This window comes from Dipodomys spectabilis, unplaced genomic scaffold (genome assembly GCF_019054845.1).
Source record: "Dipodomys spectabilis isolate Male_0828 unplaced genomic scaffold, ASM1905484v1 ptg000148l, whole genome shotgun sequence".
NCBI classification, from domain to species: Eukaryota; Metazoa; Chordata; class Mammalia; order Rodentia; family Heteromyidae; genus Dipodomys; species Dipodomys spectabilis.
The window spans coordinates 1,800,020-1,825,674 of record NW_024870825.1 but is presented as its reverse complement, the minus strand read 5'-3'; the positions used below and the strand labels follow the sequence as shown (position 1 = coordinate 1,825,674).

Here is a 25,655-nt window from a genome sequence, read left to right as displayed (position 1 = left end):
TGTGCTGTGTAACTTGGGCACTTGGTGGGAGAACTTCCTGGTCAAAGGGGGACCAAGTATCTCCTGATCCTGTACCAGCCCAACACAAATTCCACACCCTTCCCCCATGACTCTCCCTCCCCCCTCCCCCCCTGCCCATTCAGATCCTCAGGTCCCTCCAGCTCCACCCACTCCCTGGAGAGGGGTCCCTGATCTCACATAAGGGCTCTGGAGCCAGAACAAGGGTGGTGACAACAGCCAACAGCTCCCAGCTGGGTGGGCACCAGGCCGGGACAGAAGGAAAGAGGGTGCCATGGCCAGGAGAGACAGCAAAAAGCCTGCACTATGCCAGGAGGCAGCACAAAGGCTTGGGTCTCCAGCAGGACAAAGGACCAGACAGGTTCAGAATCCCAGTAAGAGGAACCCTCTTCGAATCCTAGACACGAGCTGAAAAAGGGAGAAGAGCCCAGGTCTGATGTCAGAGGTTCACCACACTCTCTCACTCTCTCTCTCTCTCTCTCTCTCTCTCTCTCTCTCTCTCTCTCTCTCTCTCTCTCTCTCCAGGTCGCCGTTTCTGGAGTCTGGTTCCTGCATGGGTCTCATTCCCACAGCACCACAGCATTGTAGCCTCAGACAACTCTGTAAAGGAGGTGAAATTTTGTTTTAGGCATGCGACCCACATGAGTAGGCTCAAACTTTGGCATCTTTTTTTTTTTTTTTTAAATTCATACCAGTCCTGAACTCAGGGCCTGCTTTTGTGCTCAAGGTTGACACTCTACCTCTTGAGCCACAGCTCCACTTATGTTTTTACAGTGCTTATCTAGAGATCAGAGTCCCAAGGACTTTCCTGCAGGTGTTGGCTTCAAACAACGATCCTCAGAGCTCAGCCTCCTGAGCACTAGGATGACAGGCATGAGCCACTGCCCCATGGCAAAACCTTGGCATTGTTTACTGTTTTGAATTCACACTGCACATTATTAGCTCATTCCACAGACGGAATGCTACTACAGGAATCAGACCACAAGCAGCACAGGAGATTCGAACGTGGATTTCCTCTACTCCCCAAATGCCTCTGCTTCTCCCAAGTGGAGACTATAGGAGGGCAGGCCTTCTCCCTTGCCCCGGTGATGAGAAAGAGGAAGCCCCCTTCAGTGGGGCTCTGCACCCCAGTGATCAGGAAAGAGGAGGTCCCCTCCAGTGGGATGAGCTTGGCACACCTGTCCCCACGTGCACCGCCATCTGGCCTTCTGCCACCTTAATGCCCACTTTCCTCCAGGGCATCTCTGCAGGTGTAGGGGGTGAGGTGGCAAGCCTCTGCTCCCCCCTGCCCCCCATGTCAGCCCCCACCCCCATCTAGGGCCTGTGAACAGCAGGGAGAGCAGCAGACAGCTTTACAGTTCTTGAACAGCCAAAAGAAACAAAAGACCCAAATGTTTCATGCCTGTTTTCCATGGGATGGTTCCTTCTCCTCCTTGGCCCGCCCTTCCACTCAGCCTGCCTTCACCCCACCCCACCCCACTCCACACCCAGCGGCCTCCCAGGACACCCCAGGTTTGGTTCCTTTTGAATCAACATGAATCACTAATTGCTGATTCAAATCCAGATACTGAGCGACTGGGCAAACGCAGTCTAACAAATACAAACACAATATCAAGAGGCTGTGGGTAGCTGCAGGGCTCCTGGCCTGCCTGTCTGGGCCTGAGAAACAGAGACACTGTATCTGAACCCACAGCCAGCCAGGCAGAAGACTCCCTGCCAGGGGTGTGTGTGTGTATACTCACACACGGGTTCTCTGACTCCATCATGCATGGAATGTCCTAGGATAGCCCAAAGCCTGTACCTGGCTGGAACTCCAGAGAATCTGGTTTAAATGGCCTGGGGTCACTGTGTGAGTATCACCAGCTTTTAAGTTCCCTTAATACTCCCAACCTGTACCCAACTCTAACATTACACACCGACGGAATACATTTTTGGGGGGTGGGGGGGCGGCCCGGTCGTGGGGCCTGAACTCTGGGTCTGGGCGCTGTTCCTCAGCTTTTCAGCTCAAGGCTAGCACTCTACCACTTGAGACACAGCACCACTTCCGTTTTTTTTTTTTCTTTTTGCTTATGTGGTGCTAAGGAATCGAACCCAGGGCCTCATGCATGCAAGGCAAGCGCTCTACCACTGAGCCACCTTCCCAGCCCTGGAATACATTTCTTATGAGTTTCAAACACCACACGAGACGTTGGGAACACCGACACCTTTCTGAGGCTGCAGCAGCCCTTGGAGGTTAGACAGAACTAGATGGCAGCCAGGGCAAGGCTGAGGTGGAGGTCAGTCCTCCAACCGGGAAGGACATCACATTCCACTCAGGGGAACTCGGACAGGCTGTGGTCCCTGTCAGGAAGGTGCCTCAAAGCCCCAGAGCCCAGAGGTGTGCAAAGAGGAACCACCCTGCACCCCTCTGAATGCCAGAGACCCCGCCCCTAGAGGCCCAGGAGGCGTGTCCTCCTGGGAGGTGGAGGAGGCACTGGAACGCTGGAAATCACTCAAGACCTGAAATGAGACTCCACACAAGACCTCTGCGACAAGAAAGGGGGGGGGGTCAACCTTTGGAGGAGCCAAGGGCCGCCTTCTTCCTCCTACTAGGTGTTCAGATGGTGTCTGGGGAAACAACGAAAACCAATCTCATCCCACCCCTCCCCAGGAAGCTGCAGCTCTTGCCATCTACTCTCTCTCTCCTCCCAGGACCTAGCTGAGCTTCCTTGTCGAGGAGACTCAGGATTAGCATCCTCAAACACTTTTAGCCCACTGATGTCTTAGGTAAGACAAATCAGTCCTCATTCCTTCAATCTACAACCTCCCCTTCAAAATAAAAGCCCCCCCCCCATCATCACCGAACCCCCTTTCCCACAGTGGGAACTGACATTGCCTTCCAGAACAGACTCCAAGCAAGCAGCACAAATGATGAAAACACTGAAGCAGCATGTGGTCAGACTCTAAGAAGCCAGTCCACAGGGCGCGCACACGCGCACACACATAAACACACACACACACACACAATACATACACACACGCGTGCGCACACACACACTCTCCACCCCAAGACCCAGTCAATAAATGCTCCTGCTTTAAAGACAATGTCCCACCCATCCTTTCTCCATCAGGAACAGGCCTGTAGGTTCTGAATTCCAATCTGTGACACACCAGCTGCCCACCCCCCCTTCCAAGGTCTATGGCTTGATGGGAAAGAATCAGAGGAATCACAGAAGGAACCCAGGGCGGGTTAGATTTGCACGGAGATTGGAGAGCTATGTGCGGGGCCACTTACCCAGCACAGCCAGACAACTCAGCACGGGGACAAAGCACTTCATGGTTAGGCAGGACTCAACGCCAGCACTTAATCTCTCATTTCTGGCAATCCGATTGTAGCTCCCCAGGAGAGTTGGGGAGATGGAACTTAACTCAAGCGACGACGATCACGACGTCGACGTCGGAGAGGAGCCACCAGCGGGAGGGGGTGGGAGACAGGGAGAGGGATTGCAGGGGGGCGCGGAGGGTCCTGGTCCCCCAGGCTAGGGGAGGCCCCCGGGGCCGGTCGAAAGCACTCCCGGCTCCTGCCACATGGTCTGCACGGCGGTTTCCACTGGAACTGTAGCCTGCGGTGGGTTAAATCCTCCAGGAGAACGAGGGGGGAGAGGCGCGAGGAGCCCCTTTCCTTCTCCGATTATACGAGGACGTCCTTGGCTCCGCCGTGAGGGTGTCGGTCTCCTCGCTGGGGCTCCGTTTCTGTCAAATCTCCCGGGCTGACCCGGCCGGTCTGGGTGTCCGCGGCGGCCCGCAGGGCTCCATCCCCACCCCCCCGGTGCCGGGTCCCGGGGCGCCCCCCCCCAGGGGGACACCAGAAGCCAGGTGGGGTTCGATCCGGGCCGAGTCCTAGGACAGAACACAGCCCGAGGGTCACCGCGCTCCGTCCGGCTCTGACCTTGGGCTCGGTCACCAGCCGCCCCCTGCCTCAGTTTCCCCCTCGCCCCCAGCCAGGCGGCGACACGCGGGGCTTCGATCCGGGGGTTTCTCGGGCTCCGACCGACCGGGCCCGGCCGCCGCCCGGCCGAGCGAAGGGCTTCGCGGGGCCGGGGCTCCGCCGGGCCGGGACGCCGGGACCCCGGGCCCCGCCCCGCCTCGCGCCCGCCGCGGCCCCGCGCGCCGCCTCCCAGGTGGCCCCGCTATTGTTTCACCTCCGCCCGGGTTTATTTTCTGCCGACTGGAAGGGAAAAGCCGGGGAGGTCCGGGTCCCGCCCGCTCGGCGGCTGCTCGGACACGCCCGCCGCGCACGCGGCCGACCGGGGGGTCCCGGCCCGCGGCCGCCGCCTGGCCCCGCCGCCGCCGCCGCCGCCCTCGCCCCGGGCCCGCCCGCCTGCCCGCGCCAAGCCTGACCTCACCGGGGCCCGCCAGCCCCCCGCGCGTCCGCCCGCCCTTGCGTGCGTCCGTCCGTCCGTCCGCCGCGACCCGTGTCCGACTCGCGCCTCAGAGGACGCGCGGCTTCCGACTCGCTCCGCCGCCGCACCGGCAGCCGCGCTCCGGCCGCGCCCGGGCCCCGCCCACGACAGGCTCCGCCCCCCGGGAGGCCGGGCCTCCGTGCTACCCCGCCCACCGACACGCCCCCTGCGTCTCTGCCCCGCCCCTTTGCGCCCGGAAAGGCCGGCCTGGTGGCCTAGTGAGGCCACGCCCTCGGACGCGCCCCTCCCTGCCAGGCCACGCCCAACTCCCCCACCCCTGGCTCCAGCCGAAGGCCAGGCCACGCTGAGCAGGGGTGCAGCGCAGCTGGCAGGTGGGCCGATGACCCCGGAAGGTTACCGGGTCACACGCAGACCCCGGCCTGCAGGCGAGATGCATAGGCACTTTCCAGAGCCCAGCGAAGCACGGGGATCGCGGTTGGAATCCAGCCTGGGTGGGAAAATCCGAGACCCCTTTTTTTCTTTTCCTTTTTTTGTGCCAGTCCTGGGCCTTGAACTCGGGGCCTGGGCGCTGCCCCTGAGCTGCTTTTGCTTAAGGCTAGCGCTCTACCACTTCAGCCACAACGCCACTTGGGGCTTTTCCTGTGTATGCGGTGTTGAGGAATTGAACCCTGGCCCTCAGGCATGTGAGGCCAGCACTCTACCACTGAGCCACCTTCCCAGCCAAGACTCTTAACTTCAGGTAACCTCAAAAAGCCGGAAGTGGGGTTGTGGTTCAGGTGGTAGAGCACCAGCCTTAAGCAAAAAAGTTGCTCAGGGAACGGTGCCTAGATTTTACCTCAAGCCTCAGGACCAGCACACAGGCACGTACACACACACACTAATACCCACATGCACACACACTACGTGAGTCCTCGCAGAAGCAGTAGCAAAGCCCTCAAGCCCAGCCACACATGGTGGCCCAGTTTTGTGCTACCCTCTAGGGTAAATCCCGACTCTGGAGTCAGCCTGGTTGTGACCTCGGCTCCCTTATTTCCTCACTGTAGCCCTATAGTCCCGTTATTTAACCTCTCTGTGCCTCATCTGTGACATGGGAAAATAACCCTCACTTGGTAGAATTATGTGAGATGTCCACACTTGTAAAGCACTACATCCTAACTGCTGGGTAAATAAAAATGATGATTCTTTTACGAGTAATGTTTTACCCTAGCAATGCTTCCTCATCGGCTCTGGGATGCTGACCCAGGTAGCACAGACTAGTGGGCCTTCCCAGGCCCTGCACAGCACAGGGGACCAGACCAGAGAGGCTTGACGAGAGGCCTCTCCCAGAGGCTTCTGCTGGTGTGGGGTCCTGGACCTGAGCCGCACTGTCTAGCGGTAGACCTGGACTGTGTTTGCTAGGAGGGAGCTCCAAGCATTGGTTTATCCCAAAGGGAAAAATAAAATTCTATTCAGCCAACATTCTCCCCTCTCTACAAAACTTCAGAGTTGGCTGGGCACCAGTGGCTCAGGTCTGTAATCTCAGCTACTCAGGAGGCTGAGATCTGAGGATCAAGGTTCAAAGCCAGTCTGGGAAAGAAAATCCATGAGACTCTTATCTCCAATTAACCACCAGAAAAAAAACAGAAGTGGCGCAGTGGCTCAAGTGGTAGAGCACTCGCCTTGAGCTGAAGAGTTGAGGGATAGTGCTCAGGCCCAGAGTTCAAGCCCCACGACCACCAACAACAAAAAGAATACCTCAGAGCTGTACTTACCTCTTTGCTGAGAGAGGACAGTGGCTCTCAGGACACCGCCTGCATTTGTGTTGCACGTCTGTACTTTGGACACCTGGTCAAGTTATGTAGTCTGCATTGTCTGACAGTGTCCTCATTTGTAAAAGGGGGTTACAGAGCAGCTCACCTCAGAGGGGGGTTGTAAGGATTAAGTGATCTGATGTGTTGAAGGACTTAACCAATTGCCTGATACTTAGTTCTCAGTACCCATTCTCTCTACCATGTACTTCAGATTGTCCAAGACCCCCAGGGAGGTGAGAAAGTTCAGCTTTTATTCTCAATCATGCTATTTACAATGTATTCTACAATTCTTCTGTACAATGAAGTTGGTAAGGTTAGAAAACTTCAAGCTGTGCAATTAAAATGCAGATTCCCAGGCTGCCAGTTGTGTTTCTGAGGATCTATGTGAGACTGGACTCAGTCTAGACCAACATTTTAGGATGTTTCTGCTATGATTTTAAGGGCGTTATCTCCATCCAAACTTGTATTGAAAGCTGATCGCCAACACACTGGTGGTCAGAACTTGAAGAGGTAATTAGGGCTGGGCATTGGTGGCTCACTCCTGGCTATTCAGGAGGCTGAGATCTGAAGTTTCATGGTTTGAGGCCAGCTTGGGTAGAAGAGTCCAGGAGACTCTATCTGCAATTCATCTGTAAAATGCTGGGCTGGAGTTAAGTGAAAAAGGCAAGCAGGTGTGAGGCCCTGAGTTCAAGCCTCAATACACACTCATATGCACACATACACGCACATATACTATATATACATAGTCAGAAGCTGGGTGAATGCTGGTGCTGTGCTTGTGGACCTCCAGAACTCTGAGCCAGGTAAATCTCTATCCCAACCATCCAGCCTTGGGTGTTACGTGATCACCACAGAAAACAGACTGGACATGGGGTCCTCACAGATTCGTACTTGCAAGGCCTCTGTCCACGTCCGTGTGGGATGGGTACAGAAGCCTCTGGCTCACCCAGAGGCCACCACGATGAGAAGTGTGTCATTTTCCCCAAGTTCATGCTGAGCCTGGGCCTTACCACGGCCAACCGGCGGCCGCCTTCTCAGCCCTCCCATCTCCTGCTCCTCCTTCCTGAAGTCTCAGCAAATTCTGTTTGGTGTTTTTTTTTTGTTTTTTTAACCTAACAGTGCTGGCTCTGCCTCCTTTTACACACAGCTCTGGCTCAAGGCCCATCCTCTTCCCGCGGTGTACTCCCTCCCTTTGCAAGGAAGAGAGAGAGAGAGAGAGAGAGAGAGAGACCGCAGGTAGGCCGGCTGCCAGCACGCTGGTCACGGTGGAATGGCTCTCTGAGGTGGCATGGCTGACCCTAATCTTTCTCCCTCTTTATGTCCACGGCACCTGGGCTGTGTGCCCAGGAAAGCTGCCACTTTCAGCCATGCGGTGGTCCACATAGAAGATTCAATAAGTGTGTGTGTGTGTGTGTGTGTGTGCACGCGCATGTGCATGCCAAAAAATGCAGCTTAAACTCAGGGCCTCATGCACTCACTTGGCTTTTTTTTTCTTTCTTTTTCTTCTTTGTCAGTCATGGGCTTGAACTCTGGTCCTGAGCAGCGCCCCTGAGCTTCTTCCCTTAAGGCTAACATTCTACCACTTGAGCCACGGTACCACTTCCAGTTTCCTGGTGGTTAATTGGAGACAAGAGTCTCAAGGAATTTTCTACTCAGGCTGGCTTTGAACTGTGATCCTCAGATCTCAGCCTCCTTAGTAGTTAGGATTATAGGCATGAGCCATCAGCACCCAGCTTCTCTTGGTTTTTTCCCACTCATGGCTAGTGCTCTACCACTTGAGCCACAGCTCAATTTCTGGCTTTTTGCTGGATAATTGAAGATAAGTATCTCTCAGATTTGTTTGCCCCAGGGCTGGCTTTAAATTGTGTTCCTCATATCTCATCTTCCTGAGGAACTACGATTAAAGGCGTGAGACTCCAGCGCCCAGTTAGGACTCCAGAATTTGTCTTGACCCTTCTTAGTCTGATTGTCTGTCCTTGCATAAGGAAAGGCTTGTCATTGAGCATCCAAGATTCTAAGAAGCCCAAGCACAAGGAGTTGAAAGCAGAACAGAACTTTCTGATAGAGTGCTCCATCAAAGACATCTGTTACTGTATGATAGCCAGGGCTGTCTGGCCCTATTTGCCTGGCGTGTTGCCTTTCCCCACAAAGAAGTGCAAAGCCATTGGCGTGCCTCACCCAGTATCCACAAACCTGCCTGACAGTTTCTGAAGTTCACTTGCAAGTTAATCATTTGGAACTGAGAGCATATTTTCCCATAACAGTAATATAATAAATGCTAATTATATTCCCAAATTGACATGCATGCATGCTTAACCCTCCCTGTGCCTGAAATGTTACATATTCAAGAGGAAGAAAAAAGCAGTTTCAACAAGATAGTTGGAACACCAGTAGTCCAACCATACTGAAAAATAATACCAGAACAAGATATTTTATCTTTTTCTTTAAAAAAAAAAAAAGAACCAATATTCAATTAACTCAAAGCATTGTTTTATGCCCTGGTGCAGTGAAGAAAACAGTGTAGTTTTTTTGTCCTGGTGGGATTAGAATCTCATTTGTTTCTCTGGTTCTTGTCTGGCTCCCCAAGATTGGGCTGTTTTATTCCCTTGCTCAATGGCTAGAATGAAGCCTCACACTCAGTCTGTGTTCCACAAATACTTCTTGAGTCAATAATAAAATGTAGTTAGGGAGATGGCACTTGGGTGAGCAAATAAACGTGCAATCAAACATCAGATAATAGCCAGGGCTGGTGGCTCACACCACTCAGGAGGCTGAGAGCTGAGGATCACAGTTCAAAGCCAGCCCAGCAGGAAAGTCTGTGTTTGTCTTATCTCCAATTAACCTCCAGAAAACCAGAAGTGAGGCCATGGCTCCAACTGTTAGAGTGCTAGCCTTGAGGGAAAAAGCTCAGGGACAATATCCAGGCCCTAAGTTCAAGCCCCACAACTAAAAAATAAAACATAAAATAATAAAAATTTAAAAATATATCAGTAAATTTCACAGAGAAAAAGAAATCAAGGTATTAGAGGTGTGACTCAGGTGGTAAAGTGTCAGCCAATGAGCAAAAGCCACAAGTCCCAGTCTCAGACAAGAGGAAGAGGAGGAGGAAGAGGAGAAATCAATCAGAGAATGGAAGGACAGAGACAGTGAAGGAGAGAAAGAGGGAGGGAGGAGGAGAGAAGAAAGGAGGGAAGGAAAGAAGCAAAGGAAAGAAAGCTTACCCAGATAGATGAATGAAAGCTGGAGTCCTGGGAAATTTGGAATTCTGCAGTCTGTGACACCAGGAATGTTCTCACTGAAGCCAGCTAGAATCCCTTGGGAAGATTTGCATATTGCTTAATAATTTAGTGCGTGTGCCAGTATTGGGGCTTCAACTTTCCCTGAGTTCTTTTGCTCAAGGCTGGTGCTCTACCACTTGAGCCAGAGCTTCACTTTCGACTTTTGGCTGGTTAAGTGGAGATAAGAGTCTCACATATTTATCTGTCCATGCTAGCTTCAAACCTCCATCTTCAGATCTCACGCCCCGAGGAGCTAGGGTGACAGGCCTGAGGAGCCTGGAGTGATTCCAAACGTGCTTTCTAGCATATCAAAAGCACCCGGGATAAGAATTATGAAGAGAGATGGCAGACAGCGCTCCCCCCCCCCCGCCCCCCCAGCTTGGAGATGCTGGAACAATCAGGCACAGCCCGGTAGATGCTCAAAGAAATATAGTCAAAACTGGACAATTCTGGCAGCAACTCAAAGCTCTGTCAAAGCCTAGGGGAGAACGTTCCAGACTGAGAAGACACGGGTGAAGGCCCAAGGCAGATCCGGAGTGACACAAACAAAGTGGTGGTGCAAGAGGTAACTAGAGAGGAGTCACGGCCAGGCTAGGCCAGGCGAGACTCGGGGAAACCTGGGATACCTTGTTGGCAGCAAGAGAAACTGTAGTTACTTCAGAGAGGAACATCATGTGGCTTAACAGACATTTTAAAATTTCAGCCCAGCTTGTATGTAGAGATAGACTATAAACAAGCAAAATGGCCGGGGTGCTGGTGGCTCACACCTGTGATCCTAGCTACTCAAGAGGCTGAGCACCAAGAATCATGGTTCAAAGCCAGCCCAGGAAGGAAAGTCTACAAGACTCTAAAAGCTGGAAGTAGATCTGTGGCTCAAGTCATAGAGCGCTAGCCTTGAGCAAAAAAAGCCAAGTAAGAGTTCATGGCCCTAGTTCAAGCCCTAAGACAGACAGACAGGAACACACACACACACACACACACACACACATATACACACACACACACACACACACACTTAAAGAAGGAGGAAGGAAAGGAGGAGGACTGATTAGTAGATTATTACATACTCCAGGTAAGAGAGATTCCGAGCTTAGGCAAGATGGTATACTTTAGATTGAAAGTATCTATACTTTAGATAGCCACAGGCCTTCTAGAGAGTTCCACATGGATGTTGCCAGACTGAACGCATCTCACTTGCAACTCTTCTTCCACCATGAGTTTCCCCTAAACTACTTTTAGTTCCTCAGTTTGTCTGTGATGTCAATTTTTGCCCAGTCATTGAAACCAGAATCTTTGTTCATTTTATTGAACTTTTTTTCTTTTTTTTGGTCGGTTGTGGGGCTTGAACTCTGGGCTTGGGTGCTGTCCCTGCGCTCTTCAGCTCAAGGCAAGCGCTCTACCGCTTGAGCCACAGCGCCACTTCCCTTGGGTTCATTTTAGACTTTACAGATTTCTGTAACCAGCGATAACTATAGTCTTTTTTTTTTTTTTCCTGTCAGCTATGGGGCTTGAACTCAGGGCCTGGGCACTGTCTCTGGGCTTTTTTGCTCAACGCTGGTGTTCTACCACTTGAGCAACAGCTCCACTCTGCTGTTTTCTGGTTCCTTGGAGATAAGACTCTTGTGGACTTCTCTGGCCTGGGCTAGTTTTGAATCACGATCCTCAGATCTCAGCCTCCTGAGTTGCTAGGATCACAGGCATGAGCCACCAGAGTACCTGGCCTGGATTGTTATTTTCTAAAGTGTGTGTGTGTGTGTGTGTGTGTGTGTGTGTGTGAGTGTGATGCTGGAGATTGAACCATGCCTTTTGCACACGCTATACAAACACTCTACCACAGAGCTACACTCCCAGACCTTAACATATCATTTATGTTTTGTTTTCTTTTGTGCTTGAACTCAGGGCCTGGGCGCTGTCTGTGATCTTTTATTTGCTCAAGGTTGGCACTCTACCACTTGAGCCACAGCCCTACTTCTGGCTTTGTGCTGGTTCACTGGGGATAAGAATCTCATGCACTTTTGTGTCTCGGCTGGCTGTGAACTATGATTCTCAGATCTCAGGCTCCTGAGTAGCTGAGATTACAGGCTTGTGTCACCTGCATGGGCTGTGGTGTCATCTCCTCATGCTGTGCCAACACGCAGGGAAGGCGCTGTAGCATGGGTCAGGGGCGTGGAAAGGAAGGATGCCCAGGCCCATGTCCCACAGGCACACTCTGGGGACCTAGGGGATGGCCCCAGCTCCACTTGGTGGCTGTCCCCCCACTATATCTCCTCTCTCCTTTCCGGCTGTGAGCAGGTGATTCACACAAACCAGTACGGGATGAAACTTTTTGTTTCAACTTGTACCAAGAACCTTAATTAGTGATTGCTGTCTTCAGTTCTGTCCACGGACGCTGGCAAAGATGGTCTTCCTGACATCTTCCAACCTACACCACCTGCTCCCCAGCCCAGTCCCCACCCCAGTTCCCAGCCCCGTCCCCAGGTTGACTCCAGCCCCATCCCAGCCCCGTCTCCAGGACCCAGCAGCAGTACTTCCTGTAGGCCTGCACGAGCCCTCCTGGTCACTATGCAAATCACTGGTTGTGGACCCCAAAGTTACCCACCATGCATGCACAGTACACACCACTGCAGACCAGCTCTCCTGCCCCTGTCACTCACAACAGCAGGACAGGGAGGAAGAGAGGGAAGAAGGGGGGGGGGGACAGCACAGAACAGAGAAGAGAGGAAAGGAGGAAGAAAGGGCAGAGGGAAAGAAAAGAGAGAAGGGAAGATGGAGGGAGGAGGAGGAGAGGGAGGAGAAAGTGGAGGAGGAGGGGCGGAGGGGGAGGGGGAGGAAGGAAGGAGGGGGTCGAACACTCACCAGCAGTATCCGTAGTATCTGCCGTATTTCTGTCACAACTGGGAAGTCACACACATTTAGTGCCTGGAGCTTGGAGGCATGGCAGGGTGAGGCAGGGCGGGGCAGGGTAGGGCAGGGCAGGGCAGGGTAGGGCAGGGCAGGGCAGGGTGAGTCAGGGCGGGGCAGGGTGAGTCAGGGCGGGGCAGGGTGAGGCAGGGCGGGGCAGGGTGAGGCAGGGCGGGGCAGGGTGAGGCAGGGCGGGGCGGGGCAGGGCGGGGCAGGGCGGGGCAGGGCGGGGCAGGGCGAGGCAGGGCAGGGCAGGGCAGGGCAGGGTGAGGCAAGGCGGGGCAGGGCAGGGTGAGGCAGGGCGGGGCAGGGTGAGGCAGGGCAGGGCGGGGCAGAGCAGGGCTAACAGGGCAGGGCAAGCCCGCTCTGGCTGTGCCCTCTCACGAGAAAATCTGCTGCAAGAGTTGCCAGACTCAACCGTAGCCATCCAGCACTTTTTTTTTTTTTTTTTGGGTTCGGTCGTGGAGCCTGAACTCTGGGCCTGGGCGCTGTCCCTCGGCAATTCAGTTCAAGGCTAGCGCTCTACCACTTGAGCCACAGCGCCACTTCCAGCTTTTTATCTTTTTGCTTATGTGGTGCTGAGGAATCGAACCCAGGGCCTCATGCATGCAAGGCAAGCACTCTACCACTGAGCCACCTTCCCAGCCCATCCAGCACTTTTAAATACATTTGTTTTCGTAAATATGCGTGCGTGCATGTGTGTATGTGTGTGTGAGAGAGAGAGAGAGAGAGAGAGAGAGAGTGAAAGCCATCTTGTGGACTCCTCCATCACTTCTGGAGGCCAGATGTTAGAACCAGCACTGCCGACCCCCCCAATGGCGCGCCACCCCCCCACTAGCGCCCCCCCCACCAGTGCCCCCTCCCCCCGCCGGCGCCCCCTTCCCTGAACACCCAGCCATGGTGGTGGAGTGGGGGTCACAGAACTCTGAGGGAGCCTCTGGCCTGAGGCCAGCAGTGGTGTGTGTGTGTGTGTGTGTGTGTGTGTGTGTGTGTGTGTGTGGAGAGCAAACCCACCTGGTGAGAGTCGGGTGCTGCCCACGTGCCAAGAGTCAGCCACTGGTATTTATTAAAAGCTTGTGTTCAGTTGGGGTCTAGCCCTTACCACAAGGCACCAGGAAGGGTGTAGTGCAGACGGGGAAGCTCTGTGTGTGTGTATGTGTGTATGTGTGTGTGTGTGTGTGTGCGCGCGCACACGCACGCATGCATAGGCACACAAGTGGGCATGTCTGTGTGCATCTGTATGGTATGCACATGTGTGTGTGTGTGTGTGTGTGTGGTGTGGTGTGTGTATACACACAACCTCCCTCCTCCATACCCTTGCTGGGTGGTCCTACAGCTAGCGTAAGCCAGAACCCACCCCGTGGCTTTCAACATCTCCCCTTTCCTTCTAGCTCTTTCTCCTCTTCCTCCTCCTCTTGCCTCACAGGTGATTTGCATTCGATGGAAGCCAGCAAGGCTTCCAGCCCAGAGCTGCAGGCCTAGCGCAGACACAGACGTGACGGGACCCACGACCCACGGCAGGCCAGTCTTCTCCTCCCCCAGGCGGTGGACAGAGGCAAGCCTCCTCTCCCTCTGTGGGAGCTCGCCTCGGGCATGGGCACTGGGCAGACAAGTGGAGACAAAGGTAAAAGGTTGTGAAGTGATTGTTGGGGTAGGAGGCGGGCATGGTATGGAGGCACCCACACAGCATGCGTGTCCCCGAGGTGGATATCCCACAGGTGGATAGTTAAGAAACTTCTGAGCAAGATCGGAAGCGGGAGGAAGGCTGACTTAGTATGCATGTGAAGTCTTTCCAGACAGGCCTGAGCCGGAGAATTGTCGTTAGTCTCTTCTTTCTCTGGGTATTTAATCTTTCCTGGATACCAGATAAGATTACTAGAGAAAGGGTTTAAGATAACTGACCTCTGCTTTACCCTCTCCTCTCCTCCCCTCTTCTTTCTTCTTCTGTGCTGGTACTGGGGCTTGAACTCAGGGCCTGGGTGCTGTCCCTCAGTGTTTCTGCTCAAGGTCAAGACTCTACCACTTAAGTCACACCTCTACTTCTGGCTTTTTGCTGGTTCCTTGGAGACAAGAGTCTCATAGACTTTCCCACCTTTGCTGGCTCTTAGCCTGCTGAGTAAGTAACAAGGATTACAAGCATGGGACACCAGGTCCCAGAAATCACTGATTTTTTTAAACATTGATCCATCCCCTCAATACACACAAATGTCTAACAGAGATCATCTAAATAAAGGCTTTGTTCCAGCCAAGAATTTACCATCTCAGAGCCAGGCCACATGGCCAGTGGAGCCTTGTCCTAACATTCAGCCTTCTTCCTCCTCCTCTTCCATTTCTCTGGACCCTATCTGCTTCTTCTAGTTTCTTTCTTTCTTTTTTTTTTTTTGGTGTCGGTTGTGGGGCTTGAACTCTGGGCATGGACGCTGTCCCTTAGCTCTTCAGCTCAAGGTGAGTGCTCTACCTCTTGAGCTACAACGCCACTTCCGGCTTTCTAGTGGTTTATTGGTGATAGGAGTCTCACAGTCTTTCCTGCCCGGCCTGGCTTGAACTGCGATCCTCAGATCTCAGCCTCCTGAGTAGCTAGGAATACAGGCGTGAGCCACCAGCGCCCAGCTCGCTTCTTCTAGTTTCTGTAGCCACAGAGGCCCCCACATCCACGCAAACCTGCTCCCTAACTCAGATTCTCACCAGGATGGAGACTCCCGGTCCTGTAGGCTCAGGTATTTTCATGCCACTATGCCTCTGCCCAGCCTAAGAGCCATGAAATGCTAGTATTGGCCAAAATACAGCTTATGAATTAGCCACAAAATCACATATTTAGCACCTTTATGCCCAAGTTGCTTAAAGTGTTAGATTTAATTACATTTTCAGACACTCACATAACAATATAAAACCACAACCGTAAGCCCAAACACCTGTCTGTTAAAAAAGTACCAAAAAAAAAAAAAAAAAAAAAAACAACCCCAATCTGTCAAACTAAGCACCCACTGTTGCCTATGTCTGGTTCCATTAATATTCATTTGCTACTTGCTAATTCTTCCTGCCATCTGTTAGCACCGGTCAGCGGACAAGCAATAACAGGTGCCAAAGATTTAATAAAAATGTTGAGAGGGAAAAAAAATGACACTAAAAGCTAAAGGGATTCTAGTCATTAACTGATTTTTTCTGGAATTAATTTTTTTTTTTTGTCGGTCTGGGGTTTGAACTCTGAGCCTGGGTGCTGTCCCTTAGCTTTTCAGCTCAAGGCTAGTGCTCTACCACATAAGCCACAGCACCACTTCCAGTTTTCTGAGTGGTTTATTGCAGATAGGAGTCTCACGGTCTTTCCTGCCAGAGCTGGCTTTGAACCGTGATCCTCAGATCTCAGCCTCCTGAGTAGCTAGGATTATAAGCGTGAGCCACTGGCGCCCAGCCTGATATATTTCTTTATTTATGTAACAGAGACTGAGTAATTACTATATGCCAGGTACTGCACAACCAGGGATACAATGTTTGTTCTTTTTTGTGCTGGTAATAGGGCTTGAACTCAGGGACTCGTACTCTTCCTTAGCTTTTACACTCAAGGCTGGTGCTCTACCACTTGAACCACAGCTCTCCTTTCAGCCTTTCACTGGTTAACTGGACATAAAAGCCTCTTGAACTTTCCTGCTTGGGATAGCATCAAACTTTGATCCTCAGATCTCAACCTCCTGAGTAGCTAGGATTATAGATGCCTGGTTATGGCCTAATTTCTAGAACATTCTTAGGGGAGTGCGCACTGTGCCAGGGGCCAGAGAGGCTGCGGGCTGGGGTGAGAAAGCAGGAGCAGGAGTCCTGAGAAGTATCAGTGTCTGTCAGAGCTGGAAATTGTTCCTGGCACTGCAGGAGAGAGTCTGGTCCCCGCCCACCCAAGGTCAGCAAGGCCCCAAACAGGTAATCAAAGGCTCATCTGCTACGGCCACCACTTTATACAACTTTATACAAGAAAGGCCCTCCCCTGATCTCCCAAAGACAACACTACCACAGATTTAAACTTTTTAACTGGCTTTTTTGTGATTGGAGAAACACTTCATTCCACAAAGGAGAGTAAATGTTCCCATTGAGTTGTGCAGAGGAGGTTGGTTTTATGGTCAGAGAAAGGCTGAAGAAAGCAAAAAAAGAACAAAAAGCAGATTGCTTACTCCAAAATGACTTTCCTTTTAAGGCAGGTGGGGAGACAGAACAATAGAAAAATAACTGATCCGTTAACTTCCGGCTATTTCGGTCTGAGTCTCTGTCTCTGTCTCTCTCACACAGGGATTAAAGCTCAGGAAACTTCGTTATTATGCAGACTGACGCTGGCCTCTTTAGAAAATGTGGCTGCCATCTTTCTCCTGATTTCTGAGAAGCTCAGATAAACAGCTTAGTTTCGGTGTAGCGACTAGAACTTATACTAAAGTCGACTCCATCTTTTTTATTTTTATCTTTTGGGACCCCACGCAGTAGCTTACTTTAAAACAAACAAAAAATTTATTTGCACAGTCTCTAAAAGTAAAAAGGGAAGGATTTCAGAAAGCGAGAGCTGTACTTTTAAGTCTGACCTGCCTGCTTTGCTGCGGGTTCCTGAAGGTGTGAGCCATGCAATGGACCGGGCCGGGAGAGATGCACGGATGCTCAGAAAGAGCCTCAGACTGAAAGAGTCCTCAGGTCTGCTTCATGACTGTGTGTGTGTGTCGGGGTGGGGGTGGGGGAGAAGGACTTGAAGTCAGGACCTGGGCACTGTCCCTGAGCTTTTCCAGTCAAGGGGAGCACTCTACCACTTTGAGCCACGGCACCACTTCTGGTTTTCGGGTGGTCCATTGGAGAGAAGAGTCTGATGAACTTTCCTGCCTGGGCTGGCTTCAAACCACAGTCCTCAGATCTCAGCCTTCTGGGTTACAGGTAGCTAGGGTTACAGGTGTGAGCCATTGGCGCCCAGCAACTTTTCACTTTTCCTGCATTTCGTCTTGGATGGTTAGAAGGAGAACGAACAGTGCTTCATTCGTAAACATATTAAAAATGTTTTTGTTTTGTTTTATTGAGATGCTATGTCAGCCAGGCTGGCCCCCATTTCACAATCCTCCTGGCCACAAACCTCCCGAGTGCCGGAATTACAGGTAAGAACCACCATGCTCACCAAGCTTAATGATCTGCTCATAGGGTGTTTGTTGGACTTCTCTTGTGGTCAACGTCTGTCTGCCTTTCTCATGAACAGTGACATTGCGGGGTTACCGTCACTCCTCCGACTATGAAAGATTCCATTTCCTGATCTCTTTGTGGTATTTTTACCGTTTACAGAACATTTTTACACATATTACGCCTCTACTTTCCTTATCTACGAAGTGAGCCAGTGGGGAATCCCTGGCTGGCCCACGTGTCCGCCCCCCTGGTCACAGCCACGCTGCTGGGCTGGAAGCAGGGGCTGCGGGGTGGGGTCTGACCCTGGGACAGAGGCCGGCCAGAGCTGCCCCAAAATGTGAGTGACAGGCGGCAGGCCACAGCCCGCAGGGGTCCTGGGACCTGCAGCCACAAGCGTCCCACCCAGCTGACAGGCCTGGTGTCCTTGGCCTTGTGTGTAGAGGGGATGGGGCCTCAGAAGTCAGGTGAAGCCAGGTGCCAGTGGCTCACACCTGCAGTCCTAGTTACTCAGAAGTAGCTGAGATCTGAGGATCCTGGTTCAAACCCCACCTGGCTAGAAAGACTCATAACTGGTGGATGTATCTTCACCATTAAAAAGCCCGTAGTAGCTCGAGTGGTAGAGTGCTAGCCTTGAGTGGAAAAGCTAAGGGACAGTGCCCAGGCCCCCGAGTTCAAACCCCAAGAAAAGCGCAAAAAAACCAAGGCAATTTCATTAAACTGAGTGTTGTTCACTATGCCGTTAATCAACCCAACAGACAGGCCTAGCGTCTGAAGCCCATGATTAGTTACTGCAAGGATGGGTGTGATGGCCAGGCACACAAAGAGCGAGCGGCTGGCGCTTGCAGGGAAGAAGAGTTAATGAAGGGGCGGAATCTATGGGGTGGAGGCCGGAGAACGGACTGAAGCAGAGGCGGAGGCCCAGCAGCCTTTGAAGCATGGAGCAATTAGGCCGGAGCTGTTTGCTGCCAGGAGAAAGGTAGGCTGGGCAGCTCTAGCTGCAGGTGGCCTGTCATCCTCTGTGGGCAGAGGTCCAGGGGGTGCTGGGAGAGGCTGGGCCCAGGCTGGGAAATACTTACAGCACATCTGGGCTGTCAAAGGAGCTGGCGTGGACCGCGTGCAACTTAAAGGTCAAGGATTCTAAAACCTGAGTGGCTAATTGTCCCACTTCTCCTTAGGCGACTTTGCTAGAAAGTGATGATGCAGCCTGTGTGTATGTGTGCGCACGTGTGTATGTGAGTGTGCGCATGCACGTGTGTGTAGGGGAGCTTGTGGGGGAGAGAGGGATTGCGATTGTGGCATCTTTTTGCCAGCATTTGCCTTTATCTTCCCCCCCTTCCTGTTCTCTATCCCTCTGATAAGCTGAACCAGTGTAAGTTACAATTTATTAGCTGGTTGCCACGGCAACCCAGGCTCCAGCCCAGATATTCCCCTTCAGAAATAGTAACATTTAATGTAATGTAAAACAGAAGTAGTGTATCACCACTGGCTGTTTTTTGCTGGCTTGCAATATTCTGCTCTTCCCTGCTGAGCTGGAAGCCTCTGGAAATGCGCCGGGGCTGGGGTTTTTCGCTGGGTTTTGGTCGTGAGGATGTTGTCTGCCATCCTCCCTTGCATGAGAAGAGGAGCCTGCAACTCAAGGACGTGAGCGGGATCGGGGCTGACTTGTAGTGACTGGCTCTTTGTTTACTCGGCAGCTTCATTACTGAGGGTGGTTTTCTCCCATCCAGTCCCTATGGGCCGAGGCCCGTTAGCGCTGCATGCAGCTTCTCAGAGCTGCCTGCCTGTGGGTTCTGTTTATGTATGTATTTACCTTGCAGTCTGGGTCATATCTGAGGAAGGGAGGTGAGCAAACACTGGGGCTCAGTTCAGCGCTGGTGGCTCACACCTGTAATGTTGGCTATTCAGGAGGCTGAGATCTGAGGATCACGGTTCAAAGCCAGCACAGGCAGGAAAGTCTTGAGATTTCTCTCCCTGTCTCTCCTCTCCCTCCCCCCCCCTCTTTCTTTTTTGCCATTCCTGGGGCACTGGGCCCGGGCGCTCTCCCTGGGCTCTTTTTGTTCAAAGTTAGCACTCTCCCTCTTGAACCATAGTACCACTTTTGGTTTTTCTGTGATTAATTGGAGAGTCTCAGGGACTTTCCTGTGTGGTTTGGCTTTGAACTGTTATCTTCAGATCTCAGCCTCCTGAGTAGCTACGAGTACAGGTGTGAGACACTGGTACCCAGCCATCTCCAACTAAATAGCCAAAAGCTGGAAGGAGCTGTGGATCAAGTGGTAGAGTGCTAGCCTTGAGAAAAAAGAAAGAAAAACAAAACAAAACAGCAACAAATAGCAAAGAAATTCAGGGATAGTAACAAGGCCCTGAGTTCATGTCCTAGCACTGGCGCACACACACACACAAAGGGATGCTGGGCTCCTGAGTCTGGGATCAAAGCCTACACCGCCCCTTTCTGTCTGGGAGGCCTTGGTTGTGTCACTGAGCCCACTGCAGCCTCAGTTTCCAAACACAAAATGCCTTAGAAGGCTTCACAGGGGAAGTGGTGACGCTCTTGGCACAGTGCCTTGCTCACAGTAGGTGCTTCAGATGTGGCCGTTTGCTCTGGGACACTGGCTATGGCCTGGGAGACTTGCCCAGCCTGTTCCCTGGGCCACTCCTGCTTCATTCAAACTCGGCTGTAAACTCTGCCCAAACCAGCACTGGCTCCGCCCTCCTCTGCCTGTCAGGCACTGGCTCCGCCCCCTCTGCCTGTCAGGCACTGGCTCCGCCCCCTCTGCCTGTCAGGCACTGGCTCCGCCCCCTCTGCCTGTCAGGCACTGGCTCCGCCCTCCTCTAGCTGTCAGGCACTGGCTCCTCCCCCCTCTGCCTGTTAGTCACTGGCTCCTCCCCCCTGCCTGTCAGGTACTGGCTCCGCCCACCGCAGTGGCCACGGCCCCCTGTGGCCCCCACCTAGGGTCCCAGGCTGTGCTCTGTCAGGGGAGGGACCGTGGCTTCTCTCTGTCTACAGTGGTGTCCAGAGTACCGGGTCCTCGGGGGTCTGTCAGGGTGACGCATGGGAGGACCAGTTCAGGCCCTCAGTGCAGCTGTCACTGGCCAGCACCCCGGGCCTGCCCTGTGCCACCCGCAGCCCAGGGAGTCAGAGCCTGTGGGGTGCCTCACAGTGGTCTACAAACAAGAGAGTCACAACGCTCCGTCGTAACCCCAGGCCTTCAGAGCACCCTAGAGCCCCAGGTCCCCACGCCACCTCGGGAGGCGCTGGCAAGCCGGTGCCCTGCGCCCTGTCACACGGCCGTGGCCCCGGCCACTGCGCCTCTCCTCCGGCTTCTGAACAAAGCCACAGCCTTCCCGAGTCCAGTCAGGAGCAGGGAAAAGACACAGAATGAACAGTTTAGTAAAACATGTGTCATGAGGAAGACAGGCCGTCAAATAAACCGCAGGGCTGCCAGGAAGCAGGCGCTCAGGGGAAGTCAACTCAGGGGCTACAAACACACCCATCCATCATCCATCCATCTATTATCCATCCTTCTTCCCTCCCTCCTTACACCATACATTTATCCATCGTCCATGCTACTCCCATCTGTCATACATTCATCCACCCATCGTCCATCCTTCACCCTTCCATCTTCCATCTATCAACAGTCATATTTCCATCACCCACCTGTCTATCCCCATCCATCTATCCTTCCTCCCTCCTTCCATCATCCATCCTCCACCCATCCAACCATTCTCCTTCCCTCTCTCCATTCATCCACCCACCCTCTATCAATCTTCCACCTATCCATTCATCTTCTATCCTCCCATCCTCCACCCATTCATACTCCATCCATCGGTCCTCCCATCATTCATCCATTCATCCATCCTCCTCCTCCGCCCATCATCCATCCATCCATCATCTGTCCTCCATCTGTCATCCGTCCACCTATCCTCCATCCATTATCCATCTTCCACCCATCCCCTCATCCTCCCTCCCTCCATCCATCATCCATCTATTCATCCATCATCCACCCATTCCTCCATCCATTATCTACCATCTACCCATTCATCTTCCTATCATCCATCCATCCATCATCCATCCATCCATCATTCATCTATTCATCCATCATCCACCCAATCCTCCATCCATCATCTACCATCTACCCATTCATCTTTCTTTTTTTTTTTTTTTTTTTTTCGTTGGTCGTGGGGCCTGAACTCTGGGCCTGGGCACTGTCCCTCAGCTCTTCAGCTCAAGGCGAGCGCTCTACCACTTGAGCCACAGCGCCACTTCCGGCTTTTTTTTTCTTTTTGCTTATGTGGTGCTGAGGAATCGAACCCAGGGCCTCAGACATGCAAGGCAAGCACTCTACCACTGAGCCACCTTCCCAGCACCAGTTACCCATTCATCTTTCTACCATCCACCTATCCATCCATCATTCATCCATCCCTCCTACACCCATGGATCTATCCATCCATCATCCAGCCAACCATCCACCCTCCAGTCAGCTATCATCTATCCATCCAGTCATTTTGTTACAGAACGCTAATGAATGCATATTGCTGTGACCCAACATTGAAGAATAGCAGAGACGGAGCAGGTGCTATTCCAGAAACGGTCGTGGACAGCCCTGCTGAGACCTTCTGTCGTCTTTGATGTATCAGGGAGCATCCAGTCAGGCAAAGAACAAGAAGAAGCATATGGCAGGTAGAGAGAATAAAAGTGCAAAGGTCCTGAGGTACAGACGAGGCAGTTGTCGTGGCTGGAGTAAAGTTTTTGCCTAATGGTTGATCAACAGTTACTCAAGGCACTTAGCCCAGCGTGTGTCCCGGGCTGCAGACAGATCATCACATCTTTTGCTTCCTGAGCTTTTCCTGCCCAGACTTGCAGCTGCCCCCGTGCAGAGGCTCGGCTGCGAAGAGCTCAGCCCTGGGCAGCGAGGGTAGGATATCACGGTTCTGATGGTGGTGTCCGTTTGACCGAACAATAGGTCGAAGGCTTGGCTGGGCTGAGTGGTTGTTGTGTCTGTGGCCACATCTACTTGGAAGCAAGAGAGGACTCAGGTAAGTACCTGTGGAGCTACTTTGCCTGTTTATTGATAACCTTCTCCCTCCGTCTTATCCGCTGCTTAGCTCCCCCATTGCAGAAGGGCAGCCGTGGGGGGGGCGGGGCTCCCACATACCCTCCCTGGGCCAGCACTGTCTGTCTGATGGCTGGTGTGAGCACGTGTTGCCCGGCTCTTTTCATTGGTTTGAGCTGGAACTCAGGGCATCATGGGAAGAAGTGTCTGAGTGGACACCCAGAGCATCATGGGAAGAGCAAGAGCCCAAGGCAAGAGCGGCATGGCGGTCTACCTAACAGTGCCCCCTTCCTTCCCTGATTTCCAGGCAGGCACTGATTTGCAGCCCTCGGTGAAGAGGAATTCTGCAGCGGGTCCTGCGTGGGGATGGGGTGGCTGGCAGATGGGGACTGGTAAGTCCCCTCTCCTAGGTCTTGTGTCCTGCTCCTGCGGGGTTCTGGCAGTCGAGGCCCCCACAGCCTCCGAGGCCCTTCCTCACTCCACCATGGAGTCCCTGCACCAGGCCTCCTCCCTGGGCCTCCTCCCTGGGCTTCTTCCCTGGGCCTCCTCCCTGGGCTTCCTCCCTGGGACTCCTCTGCCACCTGATCTCCTACAGTGGTGAGTATAAGCTTTCTGCCACAGTGATGCAACACTTGAAAGAAACAACTTACACAGAGCAAAGGTCTAGAGGCTCAGTCTGTGTTTGCCTGTCCATATTGCTTGGGGAACTGTGGTGACATCTTGGCAGAAAATGGGAAAGACATAATCTGTTTCTCTGACAGCCAGGAGGTGGGAGTCCAGAAGACGGGGAGCGGGAGGGGAAGGGGAGAGGGAAGAGGACCAGGGCTCAAGTCCCCTCGAACATGCCCCCAATGGCCTAATTTCCTTCCTCTAGGCTCCACCTCTTGAAGGTTCTGCCATTCTCATGATGCCACAGGCCGAGTCTATCTTCCCAACCTGGGTCTCTCCAGAGTCATTTCAGAGCCAAACTACAGAGATGACTTTTTTGTTTTGCCCAGATAAGCTTTATGAATTAGAAAAGAGAGCAATGTTGAAGATAAACTAAAAAAGCCCTTGCCAGGATTCTTGCCTGTGATCATACCCCCATGATGAGGGACTGACACATAATTACTCTATTGGCATAATTCAGGCACAATGTACCACATATTCTATAGTATAGTAACAGGATAGTTATTATAGTATAATATATGTTAGAGATAGCTAGGGATGCCCGGCGCTGGTGGCTCACGCTTGTCATCCTAGCTACTCAGGAGGCTGACATCTGAGGATCACCGTTCAAAGTCAGCCCAGGCAGGAAAGCCCGTGAGGCTCTTATCTCCAATAAACAACTCAGAAAACTGGAAGTGGCGCTGTGGCTCAAGTGGTAGAGCGCTAGTCTTGAGCTGAAGAGCTGAGAGACAGCGCTGAGGCCCAGAGTTCAAGCTCCACAACTGGCCTCAAAAAAAGAAAGAAAAGAAAAGAAAAAGTTAGGGATGTTAGGATGTCACATAGGAATAAGGAACTCAGCTAGGTAAAGGTTACTTCTGTGGAAGATGTGCCATCGGCCAACACTGGCAAGCAAGCACATGGAGCAGGCAGACTGCTCCCTTTTCATCCCGAACCCAGCAGGCCCCACCCCTCTGCTCCCATTGGCTGAGCTCAGTTCACCATCTGCAAAAGGATGTGGGTTAATTAACCCTGTGTAATTAAAGTTCAAGGAACAGAGTTCTAGCAGTATGTCTTAGTTAAAGTGCTCAGGAAAAGGATGTATATAACTAAAATGTGACTAACAAGGGCTAAGCCATCTGGCCAGAGCAGGACCCCTTCAGATAAACAATTCTCTCAGGATCAACAGAAAGGAAGCAAACTACTTCAATGGAAAAGAGGCTTTTGTCACATACTATACACATCAACAGGACTACTGTAAAAACACATATACCTACTTTTCTGCTCACAGAACTCATAGAGCCAGCTTATCCAGGCTGCACATAGAATGTGATTATGACTGGCCAGTTTGACTCAGTCACTTCGGGGGTAGCCCTGTGAGATGAGTGCATGGAAAATTCAAAACCCCCTGCCTTCCTTCTGCCTGGCGAGGCTCTGGGTCTCTGGGGCAGCCAGGACTCTGCTCAGTGCCAGGGATGAGCTGTAGTGGGGCAGAGCTGAGCTCCGGGCACCTCAAGATGACATGGGAGGGGAGGGGAGAGAAGGAGAGGGATCCCAGCTTCCCGTGCCCCGCTTCCTACAGCCCTGCTTTGGGCCCATGAGGCCAGACATGAAACAAATCTGTCTTCCTGCAGACATTCTTCTGGCTTTCCTTTCAAGTGAGATTTTTGACTGCAGGATCGGGTTTAAACATTGAATTTTAATTTTGTACACACACCCCAGAGGCCTGGGGCAGTGTGTGTGTGTGTGTGTGTGTGTGTGTGTGTGTGTGTGTGTGTGGAGGGGAAGGGGGGTTGAAATAAACACCCATCCAAGTCTTCTTCTACCTGCCAAGTGTTCGATTAAGCTACTTAGGTCTCTTTCCACTATCCTGTCTTTCAAATATTTATATGGCAGATTATAGGCCGGCTTCAAAGGCAAGGAGATGCAAATCTATTCTATAAATCATAGAACAACACAGCTGCTGTCTTCCTCAGAGTGACAGCTTACGGATGCCAGCGTTTCTGTCTGCGCAAGGGATGCTGGGAGCAGGCTTCTTGTGTGCCACTAAGCTTGGTGTGTGTGTGTGTGTGTGTGTGTGTGTGTGTGAGAGAGAGAGAGAGAGAGAGAGAGAGAGAGAGAGATGGGGAGGAGATTGTGAAGTTCTAAACAAAATGAATAGTTTATAAAATAGCAGAGTGTAGTTTTTGTGCTTTTCGATTTTCCAACAGTTAGTGAATGTATTTCATTGTTAATCTTCAAGAACAGGTGACCTGGAGTGGAGAAGGAAATCTGGGAGGATTGGAGAGGACAGGATGGAAGAGGCTCTCCTTTTGGGGTGCGTGTTACCCAGAAGATAAAGGAAGTGGAAGTCAACCAACAATGACTTTTGAGAGTTCCAAATGAATTCAATTTAGTCTGAACGAATAAGAAAAAGAAACTGTGCATAGCAAATAG

General features: G+C 52.3%; 1 protein-coding gene across 1 annotated transcript in view; it reads right to left on the bottom strand.

Annotated features, from left to right (window-relative positions):
* Igsf3 (immunoglobulin superfamily member 3) overlaps positions 1–3,747 on the bottom strand; it is a 60,663-nt gene extending 56,916 nt beyond the window's left edge. The window contains exon 1 of the mRNA XM_042692302.1: positions 3,293–3,747. Within this exon, the coding sequence (XP_042548236.1) occupies positions 3,293–3,335 (43 nt within the window). The 5' untranslated portion in view covers positions 3,336–3,747. The remainder of the gene's footprint in view (positions 1–3,292) is intronic.
* Between the last annotated feature and the right edge of the window lie 21,908 nt (positions 3,748–25,655).